The sequence below is a fragment of the Gracilinanus agilis genome, chromosome 6 (genome assembly GCF_016433145.1).
Source record: "Gracilinanus agilis isolate LMUSP501 chromosome 6, AgileGrace, whole genome shotgun sequence".
Taxonomy (NCBI): domain Eukaryota; kingdom Metazoa; phylum Chordata; class Mammalia; order Didelphimorphia; family Didelphidae; genus Gracilinanus; species Gracilinanus agilis.
In genome coordinates, this window is record NC_058135.1 from 129493150 (window position 1) to 129508932 (window position 15783).

At 40.8% G+C, this 15783-nt stretch overlaps 1 protein-coding gene across 1 annotated transcript in view; it reads left to right on the top strand.

The window, feature by feature from the left end:
* Positions 1-15783, top strand: part of FREM3 (FRAS1 related extracellular matrix 3) — a 128812-nt gene that overhangs the window by 108604 nt on the left and 4425 nt on the right. The window contains exons 9-16 of the mRNA XM_044681702.1: positions 954-1112; positions 2835-3138; positions 5359-5490; positions 5743-6074; positions 11336-11528; positions 11907-12011; positions 12517-12644; positions 14644-14778. Of these exons, the coding sequence (XP_044537637.1) occupies positions 954-1112; positions 2835-3138; positions 5359-5490; positions 5743-6074; positions 11336-11528; positions 11907-12011; positions 12517-12644; positions 14644-14778 (1488 nt within the window). The remainder of the gene's footprint in view (positions 1-953; positions 1113-2834; positions 3139-5358; positions 5491-5742; positions 6075-11335; positions 11529-11906; positions 12012-12516; positions 12645-14643; positions 14779-15783) is intronic.

The following is a 15783-nucleotide window of genomic DNA, read 5'->3' on the forward strand; positions in this document are numbered from 1 at the left end:
GGAAGGAAGGAAGGAAGGAAGGAAGGAAGGAAGGAAGGAAGGAAGGAAGGAAGGAAGGAAGGAAGGAAGGAAAGGAGGGATGGAAGAAAGAGTGACAGAGAATCTCATTCTGCATATCAGTGAGGAGAAACCTACTTCCTTCTAAAATGACCCAATCCTCTTTTGTCTATCTCTCATTTTTACAAAGTTTCTTTTTATATCAAATCTAAATTAACTTCTTTGTCACTTTCACTTATTACTTTTAGTTCTGCCTACTGGGGCCAAGCAGAAAAAGACTAATCTCTCTTCCAGCAATCAATTAATCAACAAGCTTGTTACTATGTGCCAATCACTGTTCCATGGGACAGCTCCACTTCATAACCAGACTCCTTTACTATGAGTATTATTAATCATTCAGACAGGTGACTGAGGGAGCTTGTGGAATCAATATCCATGAAGATCAGTAGAGTACAGAAGAGTTTTCTTTATTGTGGGTGGCATAGGCATGATATTTTCTTAAGAGAAGTAAGTAACAAAAGACAACTCCTGGGAGAAACTTCACAATCCTCTGGTTCTTTCCTGACTAGAGGACATAAAAATTAAAGACCAAGTTATGGCCATATTTGGGTGGCTTTCCTGCCCACATACCTGATAAACAAAAGGAAATAAATAAGATATAATGATTTCAGTGAGATCTTGGGCATCCAGGTTCTTTGAAGAGGATCAAACTCTTGAAGCCACAAAGCATGACCCACAAGAAAAATCATGACTGCCATTCTAGTTTTGCCAACTCTGCCCTTCTTATCTTCTGTCCTAGTATCACTTCTAAGACAGAAGAGTGACAAGGGCTAGGCAACCCAGGTCCTCCCCATTCCAGGTCTGGTTCTCTGTCCACTGTGACACCAAGCTGCCCCTAAATTCTGCTCTTCTTGAAAAGTCTTTCCTTTAAAAGCCATTCTTATGCTATATTTCAGATAAATAAAGCCATCGTGTACATTGAAGAAATGGACAGCCTTGCAGATGTCACCTTTCCAGCTATTCCCCAAGTGGTGTCACTCCTCATGTATGATGACACATCTGCAGCCATAGAGAAATCCAGCCCCCCAACTGGCTACCCTGTTGTGTGTGTGACGGTAGGACCTATTTCCCTGAGCCCTGTTCCATGCTAAAAATCCAATTGATCCTCCCAAAGGGTCTCCTGAAATAATCAAATGTTTATTACTATGCAGTGCTTTATAGACTTTACAGCATTATATAAAAGTCAGCTATTGTAATTGTTGTTATGATTATTATTATTTATTTTACTTCCCATGATGATCAGTGCCAAAGCCATGATGTACCTGAAAGCAAAAAGTATCAATCGGTTAAACAGGCCAGCATTTATTAACTGCTTACTGCATGTTTATTGAATGAATGGGGAAATGACACTTTCAGACCTGCACTTGAGGTATCAAATTTTGGCAGCTGTTTAGAAGATGAATTGGAATAGGGAGCAAGGAGATTCATTAGGATGCCACTGCAATTGTCTAAAAAAAGGTCTCAGTTGTGTTTTCCATTTTATTAAACTCCTGCTTGGAGAGGCTTAATGGATAGAGCCAGTCCTGGAGGCAGGATATCCTGGGTTCAAATCTGGTCTCAAACACTTCCTAGCTGGTGACCCTGTGCAAGTCACTTACCCCCACTGCCTACCCCCTACTGCTCTTCTGCCTTGGAACCACAGTATTGATTCTAAGACGGAAGGTAAGAGTTTAAAAAAATAAAAATAAAAATGCTACCCACATCCAGAGAAAGAACTGCGGGAGTAGAAACACAGAAGAAAAACAACTGCTTGATCACATGGGTTGAGGCGGACATGATTGGGGATGTAGACTCTGAACGATCACTCTAGGGCAATGATGGGCAAACTACGGCCTGCAGCCAGATGCAGCCCCCTGAAATGTTCTATCCCACTTCCCGACATTATTCCTAATCTGACAAATACAATGAGTAAGATACAATACAATGAAACTTGGAAACAGACTGACAGATGAGCATTTCCTTTCCTTTGGCCCCCTCTTTAAAAAGTTTGCCCATCACTGCTCTAGTGCAAATATCAATAATATGGAAATCGGTCTTGATCAATGATACATGTAAAAACCCAGTGGAATTGCACGTTGGCTATGGGAGGGGGTGGGGAGGAGGGGAGGGGAAAAGCATGAATCATGTAACCATGGAAAATTTTTCTTAATCAATTAAATAACATTTTTTTAATCATGGGAAAAAATTAAAATTTTAAAAAATTAAAAAAAATTGCTACTTATCCAGAACCTGATTTACATGAGGCTTATTCTATTTCATTTCAGGCCTTTGGCTGATTTACAAGTCCATGCTCATTTATATGATTACTCTAGTGCCTGTGTTTGAATTATACATTTCTCGTGTGTCTTTGGGCATCTTTGAATGTCTGTAATGTAGAATAGCTTAAATCTTCTACACAAAAAAAATGACTGAACTTCCACTGGCCTTTCCTACAAAGCTAATCTCAAATAATATCTATTGCCCATGAGGCCTTCCCTAATGCCTTACCTCCTCCCATTAGTCCCTGCCATTATATTAACTTTCTGTTTTTTTGTGTGTATACAAGTTGTTTCTTCCCTTATAATATAATCTCATAGAAAATAGGTAACATCTGTTGTTTGTCCCTGTGTGCCCAGCACCTGGCATAGTTAGTTCCAATAAGTTCTAGTTTATGAATGAATGAATGAGTGAATGAATGAATGAATGAATGACTATAGAGTTTATATGTAGTAATATATAAATTCAAGATATACTGCTTTCTCTCTCCCTACCCTTTCTCTTTCTCTTTCTCATTCCAGGCCTGCAACCCCAAATATTCTGACTATGACAAGACAGGGTCCATTTGCATAGCAGAAAGCATTAACGACACTCTGACTCTGTATCGGTGGCTAGTGGGGGCTCCAACCAGCAACAATGGCGCCACCAGTCTCATGCAAGAAGTCAACGCCAACACTTTCTTCACCAACACCAAATCCATTGCCCTTGACTCTCTCTACTTCCAAGCTGGGTCGAGGGTACAGTGTGCCGCACGGGCTGTAAGTATAAATGGTGACGTGGGGCTGGAGCTTCTGAGTTCCATCATCACGATCAGCCAAGATGATGGTGAGTGGAAAGATGCTAAAGGTAATCCCTGGTTCAATAGGAAATCACACATCTCCCATTAAGAAGGGGGAATTTTAGAAGTTATAACTCTTGTGCTCTCTGAGAGTTTGTCTGTGGATTGAATGGATTCCATGTGTATGAGATATTGTAACCACTCATTTATCTAAATTTTAAGCGTCCAGATAAAAGTCCAATAATCCAGGTTTTTGGTTTTTATTTGTCCATTTTTATCTCCTCTCCACTGAGAAAGAAAAAACCAATAAATAAGCGAGATGTCAGGATATAGATCCAAACCAATCTCACATCTTCTGTATCTACAGCACTACTTCATAACTTTAATTTCTTTTTGTTTTTACATCACAGTCATTTCTGGATATCTCTACACCTTCATTGCTGACCCTTCCCTTGTCCAAAAAAGGAGAAAAAATCATACACATAACCAGTTAAGCAAAACCAAGTGATAGAGTGGCCCCATCTGACCATATAGTCAACATTCTACATTCTTGTTTTCCCATATCTCTACTGAAAGGAAGGAAGGATGTTTCATTATCTCTTCTCCAAGGTCATTATTGGTCATTATTGGTCATTACGCTCACTCAGAGTTCAGCTTCCTTTTGGTGTCTTTTTTTGTTCACATCATTGTAGTGTTGATGCATATTATTCTTCTGGTTCTATCCATATCATGCTACACCAGTTCATTTAAGTCTTCTCATGAGTAAGTCATTTTCATAATGATGACCTTAAGATAGTCAAGGCCCTGAATTTCCCTTGATTTGTCAAAGATGACTTTGTGCCTGGCAACTTTCTTTGAAAATGGATAACCTACATGTGTGATATATATGATCATTCTTGACCAGAATTGTTGATTAAACAAAAAAAAAGAAAAAAACAGGAAAAAAAATTCTCATTCTCCAATCACTTTACATAAATGGGAGCTAACTGTTATTTTTGAAGCAACATAGTCAATTATTTGAACACTTAATCTGTGTATATGGATGTGAATTCAAGAGGATTTAGATGATTTTTTTTAAAACCCTTACCTTCCATCTTAGAATCAATACTATGTGTTGGTTCCAAGACAGAAGAGTGGTCCATCTAACTGCTTTTGATATAGATGATTTCATAAGGTCACAGGCCTGAAAGGGACTTTAAGAGGTTTTTCAGTAACATGGTACAGGGCAGACCCTTTGTACCACCCTTGGAGTCTTATTCTTGGCCACCATATCACACTCTTGATTTCTATTGAACTCAAATATACACTAGAAGGGGCAGGTAGATGACTTAGGGGAAAGAGAGCCAGACCTAGAGACAGGAGGTCCTAAGTTCAAATCAAACCTCAGATACTTCCTAGCTCTGCAACCTTGGACAAAGTCACTTAAGTCCCATTGCCTAGCCCTTACTGCTCTTCTGCCTGAGAACCAATACACTGTATTGATTCTAAGATGGAAGATAAGGGTTTTTTTAAGTACACTAGAACCCTCAGATCTTTTTCAGACAAGTTGCAATCTAGTCACACTGCCTTCATCTTATACTTGTGAGTTGATTTTTTTTATATTTCCCTTTATATTTATCCTTATTTAATTTCATCACAATAAAACTGCCCTGATGTTCTAGTCTGACCTTCCAAGCATGGGTAATCATATTCAACTATGATCTCCCATCATGAGTTTTTCCTTGTATTAACAGATTCCTCTAGAGTCGATAGGAGATTCTCAGAGGAGAAAATAGCAAAATAGTCCAAAGAAACCAACTAAATCCAACAAACTTCCTTTGGTGTCTGACACATACAAAGCACCAAGCTACTTAATGAAAGAAGCCAAATCCATTTCAATATTCCTTTCCATGTTTCCTTCCAAGTGATTGAATTGAAGAATTACTTCAACTGTTATTAGCTCCACTTTTCATTTTAAGCAAAGCCTCCAACTCTTCCCTTTCTTAGCCTTTTGTCACAGCTGGAAATGGAACTACAAGGATATTTTTTTCTCCTTTACTTGCATTCCCTTCTGGCAGAGGTGCTAAGGAATGATGGTTTGGCCAAGAGTCAAATGGAAACAGAAGTAGAAGACCTAGATAATTCCCAGACTAAACCAGGAATCCTCAAGAGTGGAATGTAGATAGAAGTCAATGGGTTGAATAAATCGGCATGTGTTCGTTGCTGTCTGCATCTTCCCAGAACTCCCAGTGCCCATTATATATTCTCATGAGTTTCTGTTTCCTTAGGCTTCTGTCAGCCATATATGCCTGGAACTGTAGGAGCCAAACCTTTCTCAGCCAAGATTCACTACACTGGACCAGATGATCCTGATTACCCTAACCTGATCAAGCTCACTGTGATGATGCCTCACCTGGATGGTAAGCTCCATCCCAGTGGGCACCATCTCCCCTACTTTACAGGCAAGAATATCCATTCACCAGGAGAATAAATGAATTATGATGGGTCATGTACCAAGTCAATGGCAAAAATGGGAATCAAAAACTCAAGATACTTAATTCCTTCCTGCTCTAGGCATCTCTCTCCTGAGCCCCTGATTCTTCAGCTCTCCCTTCCCCATGCACTTTACCAGTTTCAGGCTACCAAGCTTACCATATTGTATCATTTTTCAGGAATGCTGCCAGTCATCTCCACTCAACCTTTGTCCAACTTTGAGCTGACGCTAAGTCCTGATGGAACTCGAGTGGGCAACCACAAGTGTTCCAACCTCCTGGATTCCAGTGAGATCCAGACCAAGCATGGTTTTATCACCGAATATAGCAGGAGCACAGATGGAATCCGCGAGGCACTACCCTACCAGGACAATGCTTCTTTGAGGTCTGCCCAGACCCTGCGCTTTTACCACAACCTGAATCTTGATGCCTGCCTCTGGGAATTCAACAGCTACTATGACATGTCAGAACTGCTGACAGCCTGCGGTGGCTCTGTTGGCACTGATGGCCAGGTAGATTTCATAGAGAAAGTATTTGCTGAACCCTAGAAAGAGAAAACCAGAGAAGCAGCATCATAGTAATGCTTTACATTTTCCTAAAGCTATAGAGAGTTTTATATAGGCTTTCCACAGACCCAATGGCCCCATGGTGTAAGTACTATAGATCTATTATTATACATATTTTTTTCTAGACCTAGAATTCATCAATGTAGGGAACTCCAAGAGTGAAAACTCTCTTCACTAGTGCAGTTAGGCTACTTGTCTATCATTTATAGCCGCAGAGAGTTGTATGGAGGCACTGAGAGGCAACAGGACTTCGTTCCCATGGTCCCTTGATAATATGGCAGAGAGACGGGACTTTAACTTAGCCCTCCCTGACTCCAAGATCAGTGATGAACTCTCTGCCATAGTGCCTTTTGACCCCATTGTTCAGATAAGGAAAATGGGTCTCAGATAGTTTAATATAACATGTAGATTGGAAAAATATTTTAAATAAATAAAGTTTTATATATATATATATATATATATATAACATGTAAGTATCAGAGGGGAATTCAAAATCAGATATTTCTGACTCCAAGTCCAATATTCTATCCATGAGAGTTACCGTGGAGAATCTGAGGTGCCAATCTAAGTACAATAACCACATACAGGAGTATCTCATTTAACATTCAGAAGTGGTCTTATGAGATCCTAAACAAAGATAGCCTCCAACCCAGCTGGTTTAATCAATTAGAAAGGATTTTTTATCTTTAAAAACCTGATCTATCAATATCATGATTAAATAGTTAGATACCATTTTGCCCTTTACCCTATATATCTACCTAGCTATTAAATTTTGCCTTTTTTGTCTTCACAGCATATCTTATTTCCATCCTCTTCTTATTACTCACCCAGTTACCACTCATTCAGACTGTCATCACCTCTCCTAAATAGTAGGCACAGCCTTAATGTCTCCCCACTCAAATTCATTCTCCATACAGCTGCCAAAGCATTTTCCTTTCTTTTTTTTTTTTAAACTTTACCTTCCATCTTAGAATCAATAGTGTGTATTGGTTCCAAGGCAGAAAAGTGGTAAGGGCAAGGAAATGGAGGTTAAGTGACTTGCCCAGGGTCACACAGCTACAAAGTCTCTGAGGTCATAGTTGAACCCAGATCCTCCTGTCTCTAGGCCTGGCTCTCAATCCACTGAGTCACTTAGCTGACCCCTAAAGCAGACTAAGACACTACTCAGTAAACTCCATAGTTCCCCACTGTCCCATGATAAAATATAAATTCCTCTCACATTTAATGTCCTCAGCAAGTCAACCCTAATGTACCAGACTAGCTTCATTCTATACTACTCTCCCAATCCTCTTCCTACATCCTACAGTGCAAGCTAGATTGGATTTCTCTCTCATCCTACACATAGCCCTTCATCTCTCTCCACTCCTTTGCAGCAGCCATCTCCCATCCTGGAACGTGCCTTCCTCCCTTTCTTCAGGACTCAGCTTCAGTGCCAGCCTCTTTATGAAATGAAGTCTCATCTTCCCAACTTAGAATGCCCACCTTTGCTCCCTCTTTAATTACCTTGCTTTTATTTCTCTTTTGTTTATTTGTACTTTTTTCTGTACATATATAATACACATTGTCTCCCCCACAGATGGTAAACCCTACCTGAGAGTTTAATTCTAATTTTGTTTTTTCTCATTTTCTAATTTCTAATTCATCTTTTGTTCTTGCATCCTCAACACTCACCACAATGCCTGGGACATAGAAGAAATTTGAGAACTGGCTGTTAATTGGCTAATGAAGAAAGATGTCCCAAAATGCAAAGCATGGCATTAGGGCTAGAGCTCAGATTTCTTAATTCAGAGTTTGATGTTCTTTTCATTATGTCCCATTACTTTTTGGGAAAAATTAAAATTCTTAGAAGCAAAAGGATTTTAAGGAAGCAAAATGGTATACTGGCCTTGAATTTAGGAAAGCATGAATTAAAATTCAAACCCTTATTAGCTATGTGACCCTGGGTGAAATCACTTAAGGTCTTGGATCCTCAGTTTCTTCATCTATTATAATAATAATAATAATAATAATAATAATAATAATAATAATAATAATAATAATAATAATTGATGATACCACCCTCATAGCACATATTTTAGGGATCAAATGTGATCATGTAAAATGCTTTAAAAGGGTGGTCTGGGAAAAAATGATTTCTCTTGAAAGGTTTTTAAACTTCTCACTATCAATTGTGCTTTACGGATTCCCTGCCCTTCCTTTTACACCCCCATAGAGATATCTGGGAAGTTGACAGCTGGTGTGTGCTTGCAGAAGTAGAACTTCCACCCCCACAAAAGAAAAAAAAATTCCCCATCATGCAAGTGGGAGGGAGCTATGAAAACAGAGAAATCATAAATGCTCAGGCACGAGTTGGCGAGATGCTGCTAAGAAGGGTTCTCATCCTTTGCCAGTCCCTTCCTCCTCAGGCACTAGAGTAGGCTAGAAAGGCACCCTGTGACTAAGGTCTGAGGCTGGGCATCTAACCTTGTCTCTCCTCATCTTATATCAAGCAAGTGATCACTAAAAAATGTAGGGGTTCCTCAACAAGAAGACCTAGAGAACTGCTTAACCCGAGGACCGCTACACCCCCAGCCCCCAGTGGTAGGAGTCCTGTCCCTGCTTTCTGCTCCTGTGAGTCTGTGTGTCACCCACAGGACTTGTTCTGGTCTGGGTCTGAAGGGCAACATCTCTCTCAACTTTGGGTTTCCCAAGACAGTAGGGATTTGAGACCTGGACTCTGTTTGTTTGTCTTCCTCTGAGTACAGCTAGAGAAAACTTTTCTACTTGTCTAGTCATTTTTCAGTCATGTCCAATTCTTCATGACCCCAGTTGAGTTGTTGTTGTTGTTGTTGTTGTTGTTTTGGCAAAGATACTGGAGTAGTTTGCTATTTCCTTCTCATTTTACAGATGAAGAAACTGAGGCCAAAAAAGAGTTAAGAGATTTGCTCAGGACCACACAGCTGGTGCCAGAGGCCAAATTTGAACTTTCTGACTCCAGTCCACTGTGCCACCTGGCTGTCCTCATGCCATGCTCCCATAGATGTTCACTCTAGATCAGTGATTCCCAAAGTGGGCGCCACCACCCCCTGGTGGGTGCTGCAGTGATCCAAGGGGGCAGTCATGGCCACAGGTGCATTTATCTTTCCTATTAATTGCTATTAAATTTTTTAAAAAGTAATTTCCAGGGGTGCTAAGTAATATTTTTTCTGGAAAGGGGGCGGTAGGCCAAAAAAGTTTGGGAACCACTGCTCTAGATGAAGAGTCATAAGGTTAATATAGTGAAAGAGAAAAATATCTAATCATGTGGGAGTTTCAGGGCACCAAAATTTGCTTTTTGCCTTAAAACAAACTGCTTGGGGGCTGCTAGGTAGCTCAGTGGATAGAGCACCAAGCTTAGAGATGGGAAGTCCTGAGTTCAAATCTAATTTCAGACATTTCCTAGTTGTGTGACCCTGGGTAAGTCTTAACCCCAATTGCCTAGCCCTGACTGATCCTCTGTCTTAGAGCCAATACTTAGCATCTTTTTTTTTTGTTTTAATTATCCTGCAAAGTACACTTCTATATTGGTCCTTGAAATAAGAGCACACTTGTACAAAACCAAAACCCCCAAATAAAACACTAAACATCCTGATTTGAAAGAGAGTTTGCTTTGATCCACATCCATTTGACTCCAACAGTTCTTTCTCTGGAGGTGGATATCATTCCCCATTACAAATCTTTCAGGATTGGCCCAGATCATTGCACTGCTGAGAGTAGCCAAGTTGTCACAGAGAATCAAGATACAATATTGCTAATACTTAGTATCAATTCTAAGGTAGAAGGTAAGGGTTTAATAAAAAAATAAAAAAAACTGGCTTAACAATACAGATCAGTACATTACAATACAAGAAACATTTATTAAATGCCAGCTGGGCACAAGATACTGAGAGAGTTGCAAAGTTAAATAGTGGCACCTGGTTTTTATCTACATTTAAAGGACTTTGCAAATGTATAGTTCGATTGGGCTTTGGAACAACTCTGATAATAGAGATACTATCACCCTTTTTGCAGGTAAGAAAACTGAGGTCTAGAAAGGTAGTGATTTGCTCTCAGATGAACAACTAATAAGGTGCTGGAGGCAAAATTGAAGCTCACAGTTTTCCTGCCCACCATCTAGCTGATTATGCCATTCTGGCTCCAGCTGGAAGAGAGCTTAGTGATGATATGGACCAATCTCTCCCCCTTTTTATAGGTGAAGAAACTGAGGGCAGGAGAAGTGAGCTACTGTCAGTTAGGTGGCATTCTATTTGAAGTCATGAAAACCTGAGCTCAAATCCTGCTTCAGAAACTTGAGAAAGTCATTTACCATCCCTCAGCCTCAGTTTCTTCCTCTGTGAAATGGAGATAATTGTCACACTTATCACAGATGATTGTGAAGGACAAGTGAGAGAGATGGCATGTGGAAAACACTTTGCCAACCTTAACCCACTATATAAATGCTAGCTATAATAATAATTGTTATTATGTGACTTGCTCATGGTCACAGAGTGAGTCAAGTGTCAGATGTGAAACTCAACCAATGTCTACCTCTCTCCAGGTCCAGCATTCTACCCATTAAGTCATCTTGCTTCTTTATAAGCAAAACACAATCCCTGCCTCTTCGGTGGGAGAGGACTCTGAATCTCCATACCATTACATGATAAGTACAGTAAAGAGCTTTCAAACAACTCATTCTTGGAGACCTGAGTGGAAAGGTGACCAAGGAGAGAGATGACACCCTTTTGGATAAACCTTTGAAGTGTCTCCATAATAAAGTGTTACACAGAGAGGTCTATTAAACATCCAACCCATGTAGAGAGTTGGCATTCCAGGAGAAAAGCATATTGTGAGTCTGTTGTCCCCACCCCAGCCCATGCCAGCATTTCCCCGTGAATATAATAAATGCCATCGACACACCATCAGGGAAATAAAAGCAACCAATGATCATTCATTCAATTGACATTTACTAGGCATTAACTACTATGCCTGAGTCAACGTATTAGGGCCACAAAGACAAAAATGAATATATTGTGCCTGACCTCAAGGAGCTTACATCCTATTCATCAGAATAGAAGAATTTGAAAATAACAAGGGGAACTGGAGAGTTTTTACTTTGATGTTTAAAATTCTGAAGGCAAGGACCAGGGGGATTTCCCTATATATCCCCATGTATAATGGTTCTAACCTTCTCCATTTTCCCATTTCTTCAGGTATTAAACCTAGTGCAGTCCTACGTCACCCTGCGTGTGCCCCTCTTTGTCTCCTACGTCTTTCATTCTCCAGGAGCAACCGGGGGCTGGAAGCATTTTGACTTACAGTCTGAGCTGAGGCTTACTTTTGTGTATGACACCTCCATATTGTGGAAGGAAGGTATTGGCAGCCTTCCAGAATCAGAGCTTCACGGTAAGTGTGTATTGGACTACTCCAGGGGGGGGAATCATATTTTTACAATGCCTCTCTTCTCTTGAGAAACTAAGTTCACTCTGGAGGAAGAGTATGGTACACTGGAAATTCAAATGTTGGATTTGCAATCAGTAAACCTGGCTTCGAATCTTGATTCTGCTGCCTATTCCCTTTGTGATTCCGGACATATCACAGCCTCTTTAAGCCTCAGTTTCTTCTTCTGTAAAAGATGGTGTCTAAGGTCCCTTCTGGTTCTGAATCGGATTCTATGAACTCTCTGCAATTCCTTCCTTGAAGAATTTAATGAAAGATGCTTCTTAGAAGAGCCTGGCACATGCTTAATAAATGCTCATTGTCTTGACTTCTTCCTCCCCGTAGGAACTCTTCATCCAATCAGTATGCGAATCGATGAGGAAGGACGGCTGGTGGTTAACTTCCAGACAGAGATCCAGTTCCAAGGACAACTTGTAATGTCTCACCCAGGTAAGAGGGCCATCCAGTTCCTTTTAGGTAAAATACTACCCTATCCAAAGTAGCTGCCAGCTTAGCAATGAAATGCTAGAAGATTTGGGTGAAACTCCAGCCATGAGAAGAGTCACACATACTGTCAAATGGACAAGGCAAGGTCTTCCGCCTTCCTGGATCTTTCTGGGCTTTTTGAGGAAGAGAAAATGGAAGAACATGGAAAATGGCTCATTCCCTGTGGTGGTGTGGAAACACTGGATTTAGAATCAGAGGGGCTGGGTTTGAATCCCAGCTCTGTAACTCACCAGTTGTAACCTTGGGGAGATTACTTTAGCCTTCTGAGTCTTGATGGCTTCATTAGAGAACAAGAGGGCTAGGCTCATTAACTTCTAAGTTCTCCTCTAGCACTAAATCCTTTGAGACTTTGATTTTTGATAGTCGCTACCAACATGTTTCCATCTTTTGGTTGGTCCCAAGCATGAGTTGCTGTTGCCTATTGGCATTGTTATTCTTCTCTGCCCAGGAACCACTCTGTCATCCATGGTGATGTCTATGGACCATCCTGGTCTCACCTTCACCCTGAGCCTCCTGAGGAGTGAGCCAACCTTCCACCAGCCAGAGCAGCGCTGGAGTTTTGTCTCTGGCTTTGCTGTGAGTTTCCATTTACAAAAGAGGGTGCAAGGAGAGGTTTAAAAAGAAATTAATCCTCAAGTTTGGGATTCAGACTTCCTCTTGGGTCCGTTGGACCCAGGATTCTATTTGGGTAGACTGAAGAAAGAGAGATCAGAAGAGTTTCAAGTAAGGGAGATAACATTTGTTTTCCCTCTAACTCTTCATAGCATCAAAATTATTTAAGAAAAACTTCAAAATATGTTGTATCTCATAAGAGAGGCTGTTCTGTGGTTCTATTTATATATATGAAAAATATATACAAAGTTGATATAATTGCTCAAAATTTAGGAACATGGCTCATTTACTCCTTTCTTTCTTTACCTCTTATGTCCATTATTAGAAGCACAGGTAAAATGAACCAATCCAGCTTTAGATATTCACGAGTTGGAGGAAGCCAGGTAGCCCAGTGGAGAGAGTACTTAACTTGGAGTCAGAAAGACCCAAATTCAAATCCTGCCTCAGACACTCTCTTTATCATGACCTTGGACAAGTCACTCCCCATACCTCAGTTTCTTCATGTAAAATGATGGAGTTAAACAGTGAAGACCCCATTTAAATGGTATGTCTGATTCTATAGTCAATAGCCTTTAATATGAAATAGGAAATATTGGACAAAGTCCTCTAATCTAGGACTCATTTGTGGTTTGGAGGTGGCCATGGGTTTTCAAAGGCATGTTGTGGGAAGTCCCTCCCAAGCTGGAAAGACTTTGAGCACTCGCCTGGTGAGGACAGCATGGTTTCATTTGGAGACGAATCCATCCAAAAATTCAGAGAGGTTCTTTGCCAAAAGGTAATGATTTTTTTTAGCCAAGGCAACTCATGAAAAACAAGCCTTTAATAAGTTTCCCCCTGCATTAATAAGAGGGAATATCCATAAGGAAAAAACCATGGACCTCCCAAGTATAGAAGTACAGAACTCAATATTAGATATCATGGATGTTGCTCACTTGTGTCCAACTCTTCATGACTCTGTGGGTCATACTGTTCATGGGGTTTTCTTGACAAAGAAACTGAAATGGTTTGCCATTTCCTTCACCAGCTCATTTTATAGATGAGGAAACTGAGGCAAATAGAGTTGTGACTTGTTCAGGGTCACACAGCTAGAAAGTATCTGAGGCTAGATTTGAACTCAGGAAGACGAGTCTTCCCGACTCCTGGTCCGGCACTCTATCCACTGAATCACATAGTTGTTTTTAGATAGCATAGATACAGTATCTATCAGTCAGTATCATCAGTCAGAATCTCTGATATCACACCAAGGTGCAGCGAGGGATGGACACTACTCACATCAGGATATGGTCATCCTAACTGACATCTATCCTTAACCAGAAGGATGCCCAAATATGCTCATACACGTGATTAGTGATCTTGACTAGAGTTCCTTTTTAGTGAAATGGTAAATAAAGTGATGGACTTGGACTCAGGAAGGCCTGAGTTCAAATCCTGCTTCAGACCCTTGCCAGTTGTATGACCCTGGGCAAGTCAATTGATCCTACTGAGCCAGTTTTCTCTTCATTAAAATTACAATAATACTTAGCATTTCTTCTATAGCCCTTTAATGTTTGTAAAGCGCCTTACAAATATTTTCTCATTTTATCCTCATAACAACCCAATACATAAGAGCTATTCTCATCTTCATATTACAGTTAAGGAAACAAAGGCAGACCAAGCCGTGACTTATCCAGGGTCACAAAGCTAATGTTTGAGACTGTACCTATCTCATCAGCTTGTTGTAAAGATCAAATGAGATTATATATGTACTTTACAACCCTAAATCTTGATATAAATGCTAGTTGTTGCCATTATCTTTAGGCCTGCCCTTTCCCTCTTACCAAAGGATAAACCATCTCGCTTCCTTTCTCTCCTTGCCTACACTGGTTTTTCATAGTCCTTGGTCTCAGCCACAGTAGCATGAAGGCTCAAGCATGAGCCCGGAGCCTGTTTGTTTCCTTTTTTCTAATTCAGTATGTTTGGACAGATTCGAGACTACTCTGGAACCTACACTATCAAGCTTATCCCATGTGTGGCTGCCCCACAACAAAAATATTCTCTTCCTATGATATGTCATCCCCGGGAGCCAATCGCTTTTGACCTTGTTGTCAGGTTCCAACAGGTAAGAGAGATGCTTTGGGAGAGAGCTGAGCTTTCCAGATTTCCATTTGGCTAATGTAATCCTCATTACACCACATTTACTGGGCTTTGTCCAAACCTTTTCCGGGCTCTGCAGCTCTGACTCATAAAATATGTGACAGATGTAGCTATTATGCAGATCTACTATGTGACATCAGATGCAGAAGAGGATCTATTTTCTTTCTAGACCTGGAATGTCATAAAAGTAGAGATAGCCCAACATGAAGACTCCCTTCACCATTGCAGACCAGCACCTTACCATACCTTAAAGTCTTGAAGAGTTGCCTGGAAGCAGTGAGATCAAATCCATCAACAAAAATATGTTCATCACCAACTATGTGCCAGGCACTAGGCTAAACATTGGAGATGAATATACGTAAACTTGGGGGGAGAAAGAGACAGAGACAGAGAAGAGAGGAGGGGAAGTGAAAAGAGAGACAGAGAAGAGAGAGGGGGTTGGAAAGAGAAAAAAGAGGGGTGGGAGAGAGGGAAGAGAAAGAGAGGGGGAGAGAGAAAAAGACAGGGAAAGGGGAGAGAAAGAGAAAGTAGGGTGGAAGTGGGAGAGAGAAGGAGAGAGAAGAGAGAGGGAGAGCAAGGAGAGAAGGAGAGAGAGAAGGGAGAGGGGGGGAGAAAGAGAAAAGAGGAGTGAGAGAGAGAAAAGAGAAAGAGAAAGAAAAAGATAGGGAAAGGGGGAGAAAGAGAAAGTTGGGTGGAAGTGGGTAAGATGAGAGAGAGGAGAGATCGAGAGCAGGGAGGGAAGGAGAAGAATGAGAGAGAGGGAGAGCAGAGAGAGAGAGAGAGAAGGGAGAGATAGAGAGAGGGGTTGGAGAGAGAGAAAAGAGGGGTGGGAGAGAGAAAGGAGAAAGAGAAGGGAGAGAGAGAGAGGGAAAGGGGGAAAGAGAAAGTGGGGTGGAAGTGAGAGAGAGGAGAGAAAGAAAGACAGAAGGGAGAGATAGAGGGGTTGGAGAGAGAGAAAAGAGGGGTGGGA